This window comes from Nannobrachium achirus, assembly GCF_963921795.1.
Source record: "Nannobrachium achirus genome assembly, chromosome: 6".
Taxonomy (NCBI): Eukaryota; Metazoa; Chordata; class Actinopteri; order Myctophiformes; family Myctophidae; genus Nannobrachium; species Nannobrachium achirus.
This window is the reverse complement of record NC_137815.1, coordinates 74,353,450-74,373,531: the sequence shown is the minus strand read 5'-3', so window position 1 is coordinate 74,373,531 and position 20,082 is coordinate 74,353,450. Positions and strand designations below refer to the sequence as shown.

Genomic DNA, 20,082 nt, shown 5'->3' with positions numbered 1-20,082 from the left:
AAGCATAATATACTGCATATGTATAAGTGGTTAATCAAAGATTATAAAAACCTGTATTTATGTGGCATTAAGTAGTTCTTATCCAGTAAACATTAAGTAAACAGTAAGTAAAGAGTAAACATTAAGTAGTTCTTATCCAGTAAACAGACTCCTGCTGCTTGAGCGCTCTACTGTGGCATGTAATTCTTTTTTAATTCCCAAAATAAAAAATACAAAAACAATAAGACACCTCAGAACTGTTCAGAACTTTTTAATTTGCAGGACAACAAGGATTAAACCAATGTTAAAATGACATCAAATCCAAGGCCGGGCTGATAAACTACAGCCAAATATTAATGTGGGACACATGGAGGGATTATGGGTTAGGGTTAACCATAACCCTAACCCATGGAGGGATTATGGGGCAAAAGAAACGGTCAAGCTAGAAACTCAAGTCACCCTCAATATAAGAATTCACAGATGGGGGAGACCAAAGTTACAAAATGTTTATTCCTAAAAATTAAAAAAACGAAAACAAATTTCAAGGCTTTGCCTTGAAAATGATGCGCAGCCTTTATGAACATCATTCCCAGGGTTCATGTATGCATACAAAAACAAAACGTTATCGACGTCAACATGATGCTTGTTCGTGTTCAAGTATATTCACCATCAAACTTCATTAATTCTCCCATGATTTAGCATTCTGAAATAAAACATCCTTCAAAATAAAAAAACAAATGCAGAAAACCACATTTCATGTCCTACCAATACATATATACTGTATAAATACATACATAAATATATTTTACATACAACAGCCATAAATTTGAAAAGGGGGATATATAGAGCAAAGGGGGAGGGGGGGGGGGTAGTGTGTGTTATAGCTTGGTGCTGTAAAATGGTCTGTCACTCAAAGGTCTGGTCAGTCAGATGGGTGTGTGTGTGTGTGTGTGTGTGTGTGTGTGTGTGTGTGTGTGTGTGTGTGTGTGTAGGGGCATCCATCCGTGCACACCTCAACGGACCACCTCCTCCTTGCCATCTCAGTTAGCCCAGTAGGGGGAGCTGCCGTAGCTGGACTTGTTGACCTGGCTCTTCTGCTGCATGCTGCTGGACTGACCTCGTTGGCTCGGACCCCCCTGCACACAGAGAGACTGTTAGGTTTTAGCTGGGACCCCCTGCACACAGAGAGACTGTTAGGTTTTAGCTGGGACCCCCTGCACACAGAGAGACTGTTAGGTTTTAGCTCGGACCCCCCTGCACACAGAGAGACTGTTAGGTTTTAGCTGGGACCCCCCTGCAGACAGACTGTTAGGTTTGGTGTGGTGTGGTGTGGTGTGGTGTGGTGTGGTGTGATGTGGTGTGATGTGATGTGATGTGATGTGACAGACTGTTAGGTTTGGGGTGGTGTGGTGTGAGTGGTGTGGTGTGGTGTGGTACCTGTGCGTCCTGGGTCAGGTGATGGTGCAGTGTGTGTGTGTGCGCGTGCAGGGTGATGGTGCAGTGTGTGTGTGTGTGTGTGCGTGCGCTACCTCCTGGGTCAGGTGATGGTGCAGTGTGTGTGTGTGCGCGTGCAGGGTGATGGTGCAGTGTGTGTGTGTGTGTGTGCGTGCGCTACCTCCTGGGTCAGGTGATGGTGCAGTGTGTGTGTGTGTGTGTGTGCGTGCGCTACCTCCTGGGTCAGGTTATGGTGCAGTGTGTGTGTGTGTGTGTGCGCGCTACCTCCTGGGTCAGGTGGTGGTGCAGTGTGTGTGTGTGTGCGTGCGCTACCTCCTGGGTCAGGTGATGGTGCAGTGTGTGTGTGTGTGTGCGTGCGCTACCTCCAGGTGATGGTGCAGTGTGTGTGTGTGTGCGTGCGCTACCTCCAGGTGGTGGTGCAGTGTGTGTGTGTGTGTGTGTGTGTGTGCGTGCGCTACCTCCAGGTGGTGGTGCAGTGTGTGTGTGTGTGTGCGTGCGCTACCTCCTGGGTCAGGTGGTGGTGCAGTGTGTGTGTGTGCGTGCGCTACCTCCTGGGTCAGGTGATGGTGCAGTGTGTGTGTGTGTGCGTGCGCTACCTCCAGGTGATGGTGCAGTGTGTGTGTGTGTGTGCGTGCGCTACCTCCAGGTGATGGTGCAGCAGCTGTGAGTGAGGTTGCTGGTGAGGCAGGATGTGGAGGAAGGGGGCGGGGGCATAGCCCCCCGGAGCTCCTCCCACTCCCGGACCCCCCAGCGCCGAGGGCAGGCTGAAGGGAGGGGGGGTCCCCGCATGGAAACCCTGCTTATCGAAGGACTGCAGAGGACAAGAGGACAGACTGACATCAGACCCAGGACTAAATGACCACTGAGTTAATAAACCGTTTGGAGGCCAGAGTGAATGACGGAATGGAAAAAAATATCATTTTTTTCACTGAGTCTTAACCCTTTAAGACTCAGTGAACAGCATTTTAAGAACATTAACCCTTTAAGACGCGAGGCAGATTTAAAAAAGGCCTTCCAAAGTTTTCAGAACTTCTTAACGTTCAGGCATTCCCCAGTCTTAATGGGTTAAAAGAACTGCAAGCGTGATATTGCATGTTTAAAGCATCTATTACAAGTCACAGTAATTAGTACGAGCTGGGCCCCTGATTCAGTAATTAATACGAGCTGGGCCCCTGATTCAGTAATTAGTACGAGCTGGGCCCCTGATTCAGTAATTAATACTGGGCGGGGCGGCATAGCTCAGGGGTAGAGAAACTGGTATTAGAGCACGAAGGGTATAAATCCCTAAGGGTTCCCAGTTCGAATCCGGGCTCCCCCTGAGTTAATATCGAAGGGTCCTTGGGCAAGACTCTGAACCCCTAATTGCCTCCGGTGAGAAGGTTGGTGCCTTGCATGGCTTCCTCCGCCACCGGTGTATGAATGTATGTGTGAATGGGTGAATGTAATGCACAATCTATGTAAAGCGCTTTGGATTAAAAGCGCTATATAAATGCACCATTTACCATTTAATACGAGCTGGGCCCCTGATTCAGTAATTAATACCAGCTGGGCCCCTGATTCAGTAATTAGTACGAGCTGGGCCCCTTATTCAGTAATTAGTACGAGCTGGGCCCCTGATTCAGCCCCGGGTAAAGGTGTTGGAGAGGCCCTCATTGTGCTCGACCATTGGCCGCGTTTTTTCGCCTTCCGGTCGCGTTGCGAGGCCCTAAATACTAACCGATGAACAGTTAGCTTACTGTGATTTTAGGTCTCATCGTTTTTCTGGTACAAAGAGAGTCTAATGATGTTGTATGAGGACCTTCCAGGAGTAGTCTAGGAAGCTAGGGAGTAATGATGTTATATGTAGACCAAGGAAGCTAGGGAGTAGTGGGCCAGTATTCTGATGATAGACAAGCCAGTGGGACCATTATCTATAGTGGTTTTTATATGCAACAAAATGTCTCACCTGGGTCTTATTGTAAACACTTCCACTGATGTCTGGCACACCGGAGTTACTGGAGGTCACCGACACACCTGAGAGCGGAGAGAGACGGTGTTAGTACAGGATATGCTAGGCTTCTTCTAGCTACACTACGGTCAGTGGTGCTTCTTCTAGCTACACTATGGTCAGTGGTGCTTCTTCTAGTTACACTATGGTCAGTGGTGATTCTTCTAGCTACACTACGGTCAGTGGTGCTTCTTCTAGTTACACTATGGTCAGTGGTGATTCTTCTAGCTACACTACGGTCAGTGGTGCTTCTTCTAGCTACACTATGGTCAGTGGTGCTTCTTCTAGTTACACTATGGTCAGTGGTGATTCTTCTAGCTACACTACGGTCAGTGGTGCTTCTTCTAGTTACACTATGGTCAGTGGTGATTCTTCTAGCTACACTACGGTCAGTGGTGCTTCTTCCAGCTACACTATGGTCAGTGGTGCTTCTTCTAGTTACACTATGGTCAGTGGTGCTTCTTCTAGCTACATTATGGTCAGTGGTGATTCTTCTAGCTACACTACGGTCAGTGGTGCTTCTTCTAGCTACACTATGGTCAGTGGTGCTTCTTCTAGTTACACTATGGTCAGTGGTGCAGTGGTCAATGTTTATCTAGAGACGTCCAGTGCACGTCGCTTAACACCTACTTTACAGGTCTACTGATGTGCATGTAGGCTAGTTCCTTTGTTAAAATACCCTGTTGTGACACTAAAGCGTTGGTGAGGTGTGAACTTGAGGGTTTTGGGATCAATGCACGTCCGTTTGTGTGAGAGGCGAGACCCCTGCTCAGAAAAGATATGGGGGTGGCGGGGGCGCGCGCCCCAAGACTAAAACCTAGACTACATGAATCTGGATCTTTCTGAATCTTTCTTTGTGCGTTTGGGGCTTGCAGCCACACAACGCTTCGGCCGCTAAACCGGATCTTTTTGAAACCGCATAAACAAGTGAAGATTTACAAATGTATCAGATTCTCAATAGATCTGTGTAGGCATGAATTCTTTTAGACCTAGATATTTTTGTCGTATAGACCCAGATATCTTCCTATGCGGATATATGAAAATCTGAGTTTAGAGAAAAAGGATCCAGATTCGTGTAGCCTCGGCCTAATTTAACACTGACTAGAGTCACTGTCAGTTGGAAACCTTGCATGTCCTTGTAAGATGTTACTTTTCAGGGAATGGAAGGCAGTTGTTCAGAAACAGTACCTTTCCCTGAGCCAGTAGCAGCAGAATGTTCATATAAGGCCCATACACATTGAGCCGATCCCGGAGCCGAGGCTCCCCGATCAGATTTCGGGATGACCCCCCGGGAAAATCGTTTGGTCGGCCCCGGAATCGGTATTGGGCTTGAACAGTACCCCGACACGATCGGATTATGTTAATTAGCTTTTTATGACCTCGGGACTCGTCGGGAGCGCTCCCGATAATATCAAAAAAGCTTGATATTCTCGGGTCATCGGGTAGGAATCCTTTACAATTATTGTCGTCTGAATGAGCTCACGGGATTGCTTCAGATTATATGAAGCCAGCTCCTCCCTTTTTTTAGGCTGCGCAGAGTGTAGGCTATTCTGTCACCTCACAATAGAACAGCCTACACTTTTATTATTATTATTAGCCTACTTACTTTTTACTTTAGCCTTCTTTCTCCCTAAAATGTTGTAATCACTTGAAAGAAAAGCCTTTCCCCACGACAACACATGGGGATATATAATATCTTATTCATATAATGTAGGTCAAATACTCAAAGTCAGAGACATTCCATTGCATTCCTTTTTTTTTTTTTTTTACTTTTACGCGTGGGCTGCGGGCACATCATTGCGCCTCTCGTGCTGTCAGTTTGTTCATTGGTCCTCAAAGAGGACCGCCAGTCCTTGGGGAGTTCCAGGGGGTCCCCAGCTAAATGATATTGAGGAACCTAGGCCTGTCCCTATTCTATATGCTCTCAAAAAAGCGAGAGGTTAAACTTTTTTTTTTTCTGCAACTGCACGCCCACAACGGCGAGGTTTGGACATTCATAATTGCTATTAGCTGATAATATATTTGGCTTGGAGTTGTCAAATCATCTTTTACGGCATCACAACGGCAAGGTTTGGTTTGGCACGGCAATGTAGGCTACTAACGTTGGCTGGTAGGTATTCCATGTCGTCTCTCCACTGAAGTAGCAGTATCCAATCCAACATGTCCCGTTCGCAAAGTGAACCCTTTCATCATTATCCATCTTTGTTCAATGGTCCAAAACAGAGCTACCATGACAACAAAGTGACACGTTCTGACAACTGACAACCTATATGAATATGATCTGATCTGTAGGCTTATTGTTTAAAATAACTCAATAGGCTATAAAGTGGAGTGCAAGTGGCTAAATCTCGATATTCCGACGGGGCAGTCATTTGGCGACAAGGCAGTGTATTCTATCACCTCACAAAAGCCTTTCCCCATATATATATATAATATATTTTTTATATTTATAAAAGATAATACCGTAAATCACCATTTGAAACGCCTGTTTCAAATAAGCGCACGGTTCGTATAAGCGCCTTTGGGCCGTTATTTCTTATTTGCAATTAATATTATCCTTATTATGTTTTATATAAGAGCCCGGGCTATTATTTGTTTGGTTGTTTGGTATTATTTGCTATTTATTCAACTTAACTGGTCATTTATGTTGCATGGCAGTGGTGCGCTGAAAACAGCAAATCTAGAAGCTCACAGCAGTGCTGTGACAGCACGTTGCAAGTGCAACGCACCGCACTCACTGTGCGTCGCTAGGGTCATATGTTGCATGACGGTAGTGCGCTGAAAACTGCAAATCTACAAGCTCACAGCCCTGTGGACAGACACTTCTAAAAATGTATATGCTGCCCAGCCCAGCCCAGTCAGCCCAGTGCTACCGTCGGGGAACAGATTGCCAAAGGACTCCAAAAAAAGAGAGAGGAAAAAAGAGTCTGCTGCTCTCTGCGCACTGCTGGATCAGAATAACTCATTACCTGTTGCTGCCTCTTTTTATCCAGTCCGCAGAAGTAATCCATTATTTTGAGGTGCAAGGGGAATGTAGAAGGCTTAATCATAATTCAGTGGAGCTGTTCAGTGGTCATGTCAGCGAGTCAGAACACCGCAGCTGCAGGACTTCTGCGCTAATTGGGTCGTTGGCTCGTTGACTACAGACCTAGATGCGTCTTTGCTGGCATGCGGTAATTGATTATTTTGGAGAAAGATTCCCTTTAGTATAAATAATAGTCCATTTGGTTACCATTTGGTCTCCATCATTAAGCTGGGGATCACCTGGAACACCCTCATTGTCAAAACATTAAACAAATGGCAATTAAACTGACGTTAGATAGCGAATATATTTGTTTAATTTCGTCATTTTAATATTATAAAATCACAACCCATTTCCTTAGAATATATGTATGTAAACATGGTTTCATCTTAAAGGAACCCTTTCTGTACATCTTGTACCCCTGTGGGTCCCGATCCACAGGTTGAGAACCATCTAGTCGCGTCTCTCATGGCACCACCCCCCCGAGATCGTGGGTGGCTAGAATCGCGAGACGTCGGTCTCATTTGTAATGGTCTGAGATATTTCACTTGGCACAGCGGGATATACCGGGCCCGAATTCAAGACAGAGGATCGCTGTCGTTTGAAATGAACACGATAAACCCCCGGGCACGAGATCTGATCTGACCCAACATCGCGTCTCGTCTGTGGGGCCTTTAAAGGTACCTTACCTTTCCCTGGTCCAGTAGCAGAATGTTCATTAAAGGTACCTTACCTTTCCCTGGTCCCATAGCAGCAGAATGTTCATTAAAGGTACCTTACCTTTCCCAGAGCCAGTAACAGCAGAATGTTCATTAAAGGTACCTTACCTTTCCCTGGTCCCGTAGCAGAATGTTCATTAAAGGTACCTTACCTTTCATAGGGCCAGTAGCAGAATGTTCATTAAAGGTACCTTACCTTTCATAGGGCCAGTAGCAGAATGTTCATTAAAGGTACCTTACCTTTCCCTGGCCCAGTAGCAGCAGAATGTTCATTAAAGGTACCTTACCTTTCCCTGGCCCAGTAGCAGCAGAATGTTCATTAAAGGTACCTTACCTTTCCCTGGTCCCGTAGCAGCAGAATGTTCATTAAAGGTACCTTACCTTTCCCTGGTCCCGTAGCAGCAGAATGTTCATTAAAGGTACCTTACCTTTCCCAGAGCCAGTAGCAGCAGAATGTTCATTAAAGGTACCTTACCTTTCCCAGAGCCAGTAGCAGCAGAATGTTCATTAAAGGTACCTTACCTTTCCCTGGCCCAGTAGCAGCAGAATGTTCATTAAAGGTACCTTACCTTTCCCTGGTCCCGTAGCAGCAGAATGTTCATTAAAGGTACCTTACCTTTCCCTGGTCCCGTAGCAGCAGAATGTTCATTAAAGGTACCTTACCTTTCCCTGGGCCAGTAGCAGAATGTTCATTAAAGGTACCTTACCTTTCCCTGGGCCAGTAGCAGAATGTTCATTAAAGGTACCTTACCTTTCCCTGGGCCAGTAGCAGAATGTTCATTAAAGGTACCTTACCTTTCCCTGGGCCAGTAGCAGAATGTTCATTAAAGGTACCTTACCTTTCCCTGGGCCAGTAGCAGAATGTTCATTAAAGGTACCTTACCTTTCCCTGGTCCCGTAGCAGCAGAATGTTCATTAAAGGTACCTTACCTTTCATAGGGCCAGTAGCAGCATGTTCATTAAAGGTACCTTACCTTTAGGCCTGGGGCGGTATCGACATTTTGTTACCGCTTTTACCGTCTTCCCATTTACCGCCGGTACTGCGGTAATTACCGCACCCCCGTATCTATTAATTAAGGTTCGGCAATAAGCCAAAATATTGCAATCATCTTCCCAAAAGTCGCCTCTCCACAGCCTGACTGTCCGAGTTATACTTCTCCGTACAGCACAGCGGGTATGGCTTTGAAAGGAGCAGATCTACAAGCTCACAACACATCGCATCCGCGACGCGTTCTGAGCTTTTAGATCTGCACTGTCGGGTTACCATAGTAACGTAGGCTAGCTACTTAGCTTTTCAGACACAAACAGCTGTGTGAACAAACCAGAAGAGGACGGGTAGTCAGATCGTGTACAGTGATTCTGTAAACTCACGTCACGTCTCAACTCTCAAATCGCAGTGATTGAGTGCTGCTATATACAGGTTTTAGTTACAAGACTTGACAGAAAAGGTTATAAAATCTCCGACGCGCCGACAGACGGGGCACAACGTGCGACGCGATGGAAAAAGTAAAATAGTTTCATTTTCGCTTTTAGTCCACGCGGCCCGCGCTCCGCCAGTAATCCGTATGAATAAAAAAAGATATGCCACAACACAAGGTATGTATTAACATCCTTGTGTCGTGTGGATTACAGAGAAAGTTTACGCTGTACTCCTCTACGCAGGCAGCTGCTGCTGCCCTGTAGGTCTGACTGTCTGTGTCTCTGAGAGTGAGAGTGACGTATGTGGCTTCCAAACTGTGGTACACGGCCCAGAGCAGAGCGGCATGGAGCGCATGCGGTCCTCGCTTCTCCCCTGTTTTAAAACTCGCTGGTTTTCCAATAAAAAATATACTTTTTTTTGTCTTTTTTTACCGCGGTAAGCACACGGACACCGCGGTAGACCTCGGTTTACCGCGGTACGGCGGTACGGCGGTTACCGTGTCCAACCCTACTTACCTTTCCCTGGTCCCGTAGCAGCAGACTTGGCCTGTGCCTGTGAGGAGTTGCTGTAGCCTTTACTGTAGTCCAGGCCCTGCCCTGCACTCAGCTCCTCGTACCCTGAGACAGCAACACAGCAACACAACTTTTATTTACAAGTAGAACGCCAACTCTTATTTACAATACCTAGTGATTACATGCCGACACATATTGATGATAGTAAATCGTAGTGGTTATGTGGTCAAATCCCCAAGGGTAAGATTCAGTGTACACAGTTAAAATCAGAGTCAAGGCGCGTTGAATTGCCAGGTGCCTTCCGTTCAATTTGCACTTGCAAGGAGCATGGAACGCATGATTTACCGATAAGGTATTTATGCAATTCCGCATTTGATGGAAATCTTTAAGGGTCCGATGCTCAAGAATAGTGTTATTCTTCAGATTGACTAAATTCAGTGATGCTGAAAGAAAGTCCAACTTTTTAATAAAATAGAATGTTGGAGAATATTGCTCATAAAATAAATATATTAGGAGTGACAAAACAAACATGGCATTCATTGTGTGTTTTCTGTTCTGGAACTAGCTTCTTACTCATTGGAGAGCGTGGAATAGGGTTAGCCTAACCCTAACCCTAACCCCAACCCTTCTCTGCATGTAAAGTGTCATAAGGACAACTTGTTGAACATTCCTCCTATCAATTGTATCCAGCATGTGTTCATTTGCATTTGCTTTAAAAAGGCAAAAAGAAAAAACAACAACCTGTAAATTGCCTAAGTGTCAGTAAATACAGCAGAATGCTTTAATCAACCAAATATCCATTTTCCCAATCCTCCCTTAAATGCATCAGCATGGCAAGCATCTTGCAGTTTTTCCAGGGTTTGATAAACAACATGCAGACTGCAGCCAAAGCAGAAAACAGTGAGGAGCAGAATGTGTATCTCAGACTGACCCGAGCTGAAGGTGTGCTGGCCGTATCCGCTGGGCTGCTGTTGGGTCTGCTGTTGGAAGGGGCTGCCGGAGGGGTTTCCCAGGCCCAGGTTCATGCTGTGCTGCTTGGCCGAGGCGGGACCCCCGGGAGGTACGAACATGGTGTGGCCATACTGGAAGGCAGCAGCGTTGGGCACAGCACCGGGCACTCCAGGGTAGTAGGGAAGGCCTGTGTAGCTGTAGCCTGGAGGCAGGAAGGCCTGCTGGCTGCTGTGGTGCTGCGGTTGGCCCTGGGGCTGCGGCTGGGCCTGGGGAGGCTGAGGCTGGGCTTGGTTCTGACCTTGGTTCTGGCCCTGGGGGGCCTGGGGGGCCGACAGGCTGGTGGGGGGCGCCGGGGAGGTGGAGTCGTTCCTGCCAAACTTTGTGACTTCACCTAAGAGAGAAGAGGGGAGCAGGGCTGTCACAGCGTAAAAGTTTAGTTGTCTTTTTCTGTTCATCTTGATGCCATTTTTACAGTAGAAAACTAATCATAGTTTTCTAATACACATACTTATGAATAAGAGACATTTATTGGCTTTGAACATTAGAATGTGCAAATAAAATAGAATGTTCTGTTTGTGTTTTAAGTTTTGTACAAATACATTTCACAGGGCAGATATGACAACTTAAATATACAATATACATTGAAGACATTCTGACAATGACAGGCACCATAATAAAAATAAGCCAATCCAAAGCCAATCATGCTTCTCTTCTCACTAGTTAGATTCCGATTAAGGAAAACTAATATTTGGATTATCTGGGCACAATGTCATTATAAAAAAGCACCTGTCAAACTCTATGGTCAAACCTCAGAATGTGGAAATAACAATGTAAACATAACATCTGTTATGTTTCATTCAGTTGTTTTTTATACAAGGAAACGATTCGAACTTGCATTATTCTGTGCTTGTGCCCAAGTAGACCAGTCTAGTAAATGTAATCATTGTGATAGGCCTAGAGTCGAGTTTACAGCACCAGGACAACAAAAGGACTGGATAGGATTACCTGAGTATGGGTTAGGGTTAGTATGGGTTAGGGTCAGAGGATTACCTGAGTATGGGTTAGGGTTAGGGATAGTGTGGGTTAAGGTTAGTATGGGTTAGGGATAGTATGGGTTAGGGTTAGTATGGGTTAGGGTTAGGGATAGTGTGGGTTAGGGTTAGAGGATTACCTGAGTATGGGTTGTTGGCGAGGCCACCATCTCTCCCAGAGAGGGCTGTGGGGCCAGGGAATGTGATCCCATAGTAGTCCTGCAAGGAGGGCTGAAAGAACAGGAGAAGATCAGAGTCCTGCATCCAACCAACAGCTCATCACTGAGGAGCCAACTTCACTACGTTACGTTTGAAGGCTCACCATTTGCAGTCTTGACTGGAGCATGTGAAGGTCCTCGTAGCCGTATATCTGCTGTGAAACACAGAAGGACTGCTACGTTCATTCTGGTCATTTCCACAAACACAAAGGGTAAAACGGATGGGCATAACAGATACAGTAGGCTCAGGCTAGTTTTCTGTAGGGAGTGAATTCCAGAGTGTGTTATGTGCGAATTATGCTTGAACACTATAACGATATTATCGCCACGAGACGATGAGTTGCAGAAAATATCTAATGACGCCATCTTGCGAATTACGTTACTAAATACATAGTGTACATCAGTTTTATCCCAGTGCGTTTGGATCACTGCCCATTTCTGTTATGGCTACGAGGCTGTGAATCTGGGCTGGTGTTGATGACACCATTTTGTTACTATTAACACAATGCCTGCCAAGGGTTAAAAAAAAATCTATCTTAGTACTGCCCGGCTTTTTACAAAAAATTAAAATGAAAATAAAAAAAAAATTAAACATTTTTTGAAAAAAAATAAGCTCTCAGAAGATGTCCATTGCCCCCTTGCAGTTGGCAGAAAAATATAATCAACCCCAAGAAAAATCTATTTTTAGATTAACACACACAAACAATTACAGCATGTGGATGGTGGCCATTTTGGCAGCCATCTTGAAGAAGATGTGCAGAAAGCTGATTACATGAATAACATTTTTATAATTTTTTATCAGCATCACAGGCTGCCCAAAGAGCTGTGAACACATTGCTGTCTCATATATTAGTGAACAGTGCCCCCCAGTGGCCAAAAACGGTAGAACGTACAGTAACGTGTAAGGCGGTAGATAGCTGGGCAAAATAGAACGTTTATAAACGTGTAAGGCGGCAGATGTGTTAATACTACACTACAGCAGGCAGCGGCAGTGTTGTGGAATGTTGTTTTTGTTTTGATCAGGGATGCAGCATGAATATTTACAGTGTAGAGTCACAGTGCATGGACCTGTAGTTCAACAATAGAATGGCAGTCATTCTGTGAACACTTGGAATAGAAATGACTGAATGCATTAAAGGGATATTTCACTTTCAAAAAAACTTTTGGTAATTTTATTGTTTAGTCAGGCTTTTATGAACACCCTGGACAGTTTTTAATTTGCTTGATTCAATATTTAGATATTTGATGTAAATGTTACCAGGCCCTCCTCCTGCAGGAGGCCTCCCCATACACACCCATTGGAACTTCAAACTCCATTTTAACCATGATAGATTCATTAACTCACTTACTGCCAATTAAAAATGCCCTCGAGTGGCATTAGTGCCAGCCCTCTCCATAGACTTCCATGTAATTTGTAGTGCACAGATCATGCACACCCATGCACAGATCATGCACCATGTTTGTGCAGGCTGTTCACAGCTTTCAAACAAAAAAAAAAAGATTGGAAATCCGTTCAGTTTTTTCGATAACTTTTTTCATTTATTTGTAATAATATTTTATTGTATTTAAATTTTTCCATTTTCCAAAATAATTATTAAAAATAAATGAAAAAAGTTATTGAAAAAACACAGCCTGCTCATGTTAGGAGGGTAGTACGAGTCACCAGAAATAATAATGGGTGTTTTTAATGAATCTATCATGGTTAAAATGGAGTTTGAAGTTACAATGGGTGTGTATGGGAGGAGGAGGACCTGGTAACATTTACATCAAATATCTAAATATTGAATCAAGCAAATTAAAATCTGTTCAGGGTGTTCATAAAAGCCTGACTAAACAATAAAATGACCAAAAGTTCTTTTGAAAGTGGGATACCCCTTTAAGTGGGTGTTTGCCGTCATATTCCTAAGAAGACAAACAAGGTGCACCTTTCTCCTCATAGATACTTACTGGATATGGAGGCAGCAGCCCCCCTGGTCCCATCATGTACTATAGATACCTACTGGAGGCAGCAGCCCCCCTGGTCCCATAGATACTTACTGGATATGCAGGCAGCAGCCCCTGGTCCCATAGATACTTACTGGATATGCAGGCAGCAGCCCCCCTGGTCCCATCATGTACTATAGATACATACTGGATATGGAGGCAGCAGCCCCCCTGGTCCCATAGATACTTACTGGATATGCAGGCAGCAGCCCCCCTGGTCCCATGATGTACTGGTTGGGCAGGAGAGGAGGGACCCCCTGGGACAGGTTGGGAGGGGCTTTACCTGTCACCACAGAGACCACAACCACCATCAACAACAGCCTCATGTCATTTGTAAATTCAAGGCTCTGCTAACTATTGAGCTGGGCTCAAACCTGGACGGTTCGAGTGGTACGATTACATACTAAGTCAACGCAAAGACAAGACGGTGCGCGACCGGGCGCGATGCGAACGGTTGCTTCGGTATCTTTGCCCCACTTGGAAAAGTCTAACAGAAGCTACATTAGGGCTTTCACCAACTAGTCGACTAGTAAAACCACTAGTCGAGCTTGTTGGTACTAGTCGAAAAGCCGAAAAAAAAAAAATGTTTTCTTTGTATCATTGCACTCATTATAAACAGAATATTATTATACAGTCATCTAGGCTACACACTGCATATCTAGCTAACAGCATCTCCTTGGGTTTAAGGGTTAATCTCAAGAGTTCACGCAAAGTTCACCAAAAGTGAAAGTCACTGAGCACTGCAGCATTCAGTTGTCCACAACAAGGGGACTCGTAGCCTACTACAGATTAGAATAGGTGTTTAACAGTAGGTCTATAACTCGTAGCCTACTACAGATTAGAATAGGTGTTTAACTGTAGGTCTATAACAAGGGGACTCGTAGCCTACTACAGATTAGAATAGGTGTTTAACAGTAGGCCTATAACAAGGGGACTCATAGCCTACTACAGATTAGGATAGGTGTTTAACAGTAGGTCTATAACATGGGGACTCGTAGCCTACTACAGATTAGAATAGGTGTTTAACAGTAGGTCTATAACATGGGGACTCGTAGCCTACTACAGATTAGAATAGGTGTTTAACAGTAGGTCTATAACATGGGGACTCGTAGCCTACTACAGATTAGAATAGGTGTTTAACAGTAGGTCTATAACATGGGGACTCGTAGCCTACTACAGATTAGAATAGGTGTTTAACAGTAGGTCTATAACATGGGGACTCGTAGCCTACTACAGATTAGAATAGGTGTTTAACAGTAGGTCTATAACATGGGGACTCGTAGCCTACTACAGATTAGAATAGGTGTTTAACAGTAGGTCTATAACATGGGGACTCGTAGCCTACTACAGATTAGAATAGGTGTTTAACAGTAGGTCTATAACATGGGGACTCGTAGCCTACTACAGATTAGAATAGGTGTTTAACAGTAGGTCTATAACATGGGGACTCGTAGCCTACTACAGATTAGAATAGGTGTTTAACAGTAGGTCTATAACATGGGGACTCGTAGCCTACTACAGATTAGAATAGGTGTTTAACAGTAGGTCTATAACATGGGGACTCGTAGCCTACTACAGATTAGAATAGGTGTTTAACAGTAGGTCTATAACATGGGGACTCGTAGCCTACTACAGATTAGAATAGGTGTTTAACAGTAGGTCTATAACATGGGGACTCGTAGCCTACTACAGATTAGAATAGGTGTTTAACAGTAGGTCTATAACATGGGGACTCGTAGCCTACTACAGATTAGAATAGGTGTTTAACAGTAGGTCTATAACATGGGGACTCGTAGCCTACTACAGATTAGAATAGGTGTTTAACAGTAGGCCTATAACAAGGGGACTCGTAGCCTACTACAGATTAGAATAGGTGTTTAACAGTAGGCCTATAACAAGGGGACTCGTAGCCTACTACAGATTAGAATAGGTGTTTAACAGTAGGTCTATAACATGGGGACTCGTAGCCTACTACAGATTAGAATAGGTGTTTAACAGTAGGTCTATAACATGGGGACTCGTAGCCTACTACAGATTAGAATAGGTGTTTAACAGTAGGTCTATAACATGGGGACTCGTAGCCTACTACAGATTAGAATAGGTGTTTAACAGTAGGTCTATAACATGGGGACTCGTAGCCTACTACAGATTAGAATAGGTGTTTAACAGTAGGTCTATAACATGGGGACTCGTAGCCTACTACAGATTAGAATAGGTGTTTAACAGTAGGTCTATAACATGGGGACTCGTAGCCTACTACAGATTAGAATAGGTGTTTAACAGTAGGTCTATAACAACAACAAGGGGACTCGTAGCCTACTACAGATTAGAATAGGTGTTTAACAGTAGGTCTATAACTCGTAGCCTACTACAGATTAGAATAGGTGTTTAACAGTAGGTCTATAACATGGGGACTCGTAGCCTACTACAGATTAGAATAGGTGTTTAACAGTAGGTCTATAACAACAACAAGGGGACTCGTAGCCTACTACAGATTAGAATAGGTGTTTAACAGTAGGTCTATAACTCGTAGCCTACTACAGATTAGAATAGGTGTTTAACAGTAGGTCTATAACATGGGGACTCGTAGCCTACTACAGATTAGAATAGGTGTTTAACAGTAGGTCTATAACTCGTAGCCTACTACAGATTAGAATAGGTGTTTAACAGTAGGTCTATAACATGGGGACTCGTAGCCTACTACAGATTAGAATAGGTGTTTAACAGTAGGTCTATAACATGGGGACTCGTAGCCTACTACAGATTAGAATAGGTGTTTAACAGTAGGTCTATAACATGGGGACTCGTAGCCTACTACAGATTAGAATAGGTGTTTAACAGTAGGTCTATAACATGGGGACTCGTAGCCTACTACAGATTAGAATAGGTGTTTAACAGTAGGTCTATAACATGGGGACTCGTAGCCTACTACAGATTAGAATAGGTGTTTAACAGTAGGTCTATAACATGGGGACTCGTAGCCTACTACAGATTAGAATAGGTGTTTAACAGTAGGTCTATAACTCGTAGCCTACTACAGATTAGAATAGGTGTTTAACAGTAGGTCTATAACTCGTAGCCTACTACAGATTAGAATAGGTGTTTAACAGTAGGCCTATAACATGGGGACTCGTAGCCTACTACAGATTAGAATAGGTGTTTAACAGTAGGTCTATAACATGGGGACTCGTAGCCTACTACAGATTAGAATAGGTGTTTAACAGTAGGTCTATAACATGGGGACTCGTAGCCTACTACAGATTAGAATAGGTGTTTAACAGTAGGTCTATAAACATGGTGCGATCAAAGCAACAAGTGAGGACAGCCCAGTTCTGGCCAGTTCACAACAGACCGCCCGACGTTCGTTTGATTAGAAGTAATTAAAAGACGGTGGATTGTTTGTGGAGAGAGCTAGCCTACTAGCCTAGCCTACTAGCCTAGCCGACCTTTCAAATGGATTATTGTTTAACAAGAGACCAACAGCAGACACCTACAGCCATGGTGAGTCTATATGGGTTTCCATTCCTTATTATTACCATAGCAGCTACAATGGATGTGGCTGTAGTGAAATGCTGTGCTATGTTGGGGTAACAAGCACACGTGGGGGTTTGTGTGAGTATACGTTGTCATGGTAACTTGGCTGCAGTGAAAAGCCGTCTTTATTATTACATAATAGCTTAACGACTAATGGACTAGTCGAATACTATGGGATTAGATTCATGCCAATAGTCCAAACCTTGAAAGTAGTATTTCAAGACTGTAAAATGTTTTTGAATCTCTGAAAAAAAAAATGAATCTCTGAAAAATATTTTTGAGTCTCTGAAAAATGATTTCGAAACTCTGTACAATGTCTTGGCATAATTTCTTCAGAGATACAACACATTCTTTCAGAGATTCAAATCACTTTTCAGAGTTTCGCCAACACATTTTCAGAGTGTCAACTTCATCAGAAACACTGTTTCAGAATATGCATTTTGGCACTTTTCTCCCTCTGTGTTTCATGTTTGAAACCTTGTAAACTCCTAAGGTTTCAAAACCTTGAGAGTTATTTTCAATCTCTGAAAATATTTTTTGCAAGACTGAAAAATGATTTTGAAACTGAAAAAATGTGTTGTATCTCTGAAGAAATTCTTCCAAGACATTGTTCAGTGTTTCGCCAACATATTTTCAGAGTTTCACTTTTTTTTTTCAGGTATTATTTTCTCAGATCTTATTTTTACAGATTCAAATAATCTTTTTTCGGTTTCAGATTATTATTATTTTTTTGCGCTTCTTACTTTTTCAGTTTCAACATGAAAAGTTTCAAGTCTCAAGTTTCAAGGTGCAGTTCTGGCAGTTTTAATGGCAACCATGCAGGGTTGCCATGTTTGCTCTTACTTTTTCAGTTTCAACTTGAAAAGTTTCAGAGTCTCAAATCTCAAAGTGCACTTCTGGCAGTGTTGGCATGGCAACCAGCTAGGGTTGCCATGTTTGCTAGAAGTGAGTTCTCTGGGCTTTCCTATCCATAAGTTTAGCTAAATCCATCACCAGTCCCTGTCCCTATGGAAGAGATCTACATGTTCTATAGATCTATGGAGTCATCATATGTTTTACAGATCTACAGGCATTAAGTGTAATAGTGTAATAAGTGTAATAGGTGACAAATGTAATAGTGTAATAAGTGTAATAGCGTAATAGTGTAATTGCGACCGTCAGGTCGCATTTACTATCAAAACCTCCACCGCCTGTCTGTCCGTCAGTGTGTCTGTCACGTCACGTCACACTTTTGCCCTGCTCATATCTCCGCAACCGTTGCCCCGATCCATGCCAAATTTTGCACACACACTCCTTGCCTGCCAAACCACAACCTCCACCAATTCTCACATGGCCCTCTTCTAGCGCCACCATGAGGCCGATTCTTGCAAAACACATTTTTGGACACTGCTCCTACAATTTTTGCCCTAAAATCACGCAAATCGGTACACAGTAAGTCTACACTCATCTCATCAACATGGATCTGTCCCATTTGGCGCCACCTTCAGGCCATTTTTTAAAACACATTTTTGGACATTACTCCTACAGATTTTGACCTAAAATCACGCAAATCGCTACACAGTATGTTTACACTCATGTCATCAACATGGATCTGTCCCATATAGCGCCACCATCAGGCCGACTTATTCAAACACATTTTTGGACACTGCTCCTACAAATTTTGCCCTAAAATCACACAAATCGGTACACACTTGCTCTACACTCATGTCATCAACATGGATCTGTCCCATATAGCGCCACCATCAGGCAGATTTTTTCAAACACATTTTTGGACACTGCTCCTACACATTTTGGCCTAAAATCACGCTGCGACCTGACGGTCGCTTATCTCCCGATTAGGGAGTCTTACTGGTAGGTGTAAAGTGTAATAGTGTAATAGGGCAATAAGTGTAATAAGTGTAATAGTGTAATTATTAAAGCTGCTATTACACTTATTACACTATTACGCTTATTACACTATTACGCTTATTACATTATTACACTTTTACACTATTACACTATTACACTATTACACTTATTACACTTATTACACTATTACACTTATTGCCCTATTACACTATTACACTTATTACACTATTACACTATTACACTATTACACTTATGACACTATTACATTATTACACTTATTCCACTATTACACGTATTGCCCTATTACACTATTACACTTATTACACTATTACACTACTACACTTATTACACAATTACATTTGTTACACATATTACACTATTACACTTATTACACTATTACACTTATTACACTATTACACTTATTACACTTTTACATTTGTTACACTATTACACTTATTACACTATTACACTTATTACATTACACTTATTGCGCTATTACACTATTACACTTATTGCGCTATTACACTATTACACTTATTGCCCTATTACACTATTACACTTTTACACCTACCAGTAAGACTCCCTAATCGGGAGATAAGCGACCGTCAGGTCGCAGCGTAATTTTAGGCCAAAATGTGTAGGAGCAGTGTCCAAAAATGTGTTTGAAAAAATCTGCCTGATGGTGGCGCTATATGGGACAGATCCATGTTGATGACATGAGTATAGACACAGGGGATGACACTAACGCTTGCCCGACTGCCCGGGGCAGGTAAATAATATGGTCGGGCAGGTGAAGGTTGCCCGACCGGGCAAGTGCCCATTTTGAGTAACATAATATAAGATATGTTTCGTTAGCCTACTTGAACGCTGAACGGGGCTATATTAGACTAGTGTTCCGCCTCTCTCTCTCTCTCTCTCTCTCTCTCTCTCTCTCTCTCTCTCTCTCTCTCTCTCTCTCTCTCTCTCTCTCTCTCTCTCTCTCTCTCTCTCTCTCTCTCTCTCTCTCTCTCTCTCTAGTCCATCCCTCCCCACACACACTGAACGAACGTTGTGCAGTGGGATCGAGTGGGATAGTTTGCTGCGACAGTGCAACATGAGCTCCCTTGAAAACCACTATTCTACAAGCTCCCATTATGCTAAAAAAGACGTGCATCGGACACGATGAGCGCTCAGCTGCAACTAATTAGAAATTGCGCGATACAACCCGTAAAAGCGACATGCCTCATTGTGCGAACATGAAGTGACTGCTATGGAGAAACTGTTATGAGTTCTCTCAATCCCCAAAACAGGCGCAGGAGTAGCGCTAGGTAGAGTAGCGCGTGTGTGTCTTTGTTTTCAAAGAGTCAGAACAAATGTTCTCAGCGTCCTGGTCAACACTGCTTTCCCAAAGTTTCCTCTCTGCAGCAAAACATATCCACACGTT

General features: G+C 43.5%; 1 protein-coding gene across 5 annotated transcripts in view; it reads right to left on the bottom strand.

Moving 5' to 3' along the window:
* Positions 1-234: 234 nt before the first annotated feature.
* Positions 235-20,082, bottom strand: part of ubap2a (ubiquitin associated protein 2a) — a 61,746-nt gene continuing 41,898 nt past the window's right edge. For 3 of the 5 annotated variants that reach the window (XM_080728987.1, XM_080728988.1, XM_080728990.1), the window contains 8 exons: positions 13,469-13,560; positions 11,399-11,449; positions 11,217-11,307; positions 10,026-10,460; positions 9,098-9,199; positions 3,380-3,447; positions 2,075-2,245; positions 235-1,115 (listed from right to left, as the gene is read on the bottom strand). In XM_080728987.1, coding sequence (XP_080585113.1) covers positions 1,020-1,115; positions 2,075-2,245; positions 3,380-3,447; positions 9,098-9,199; positions 10,026-10,460; positions 11,217-11,307; positions 11,399-11,449; positions 13,469-13,560 — 1,106 coding nt within the window. In that variant the 3' untranslated portion in view covers positions 235-1,019. The remainder of the gene's footprint in view (positions 1,116-2,074; positions 2,246-3,379; positions 3,448-9,097; positions 9,200-10,025; positions 10,461-11,216; positions 11,308-11,398; positions 11,450-13,468; positions 13,561-20,082) is intronic. The other 2 variants (XM_080728989.1, XM_080728991.1) reach the window with 1 other exon arrangement.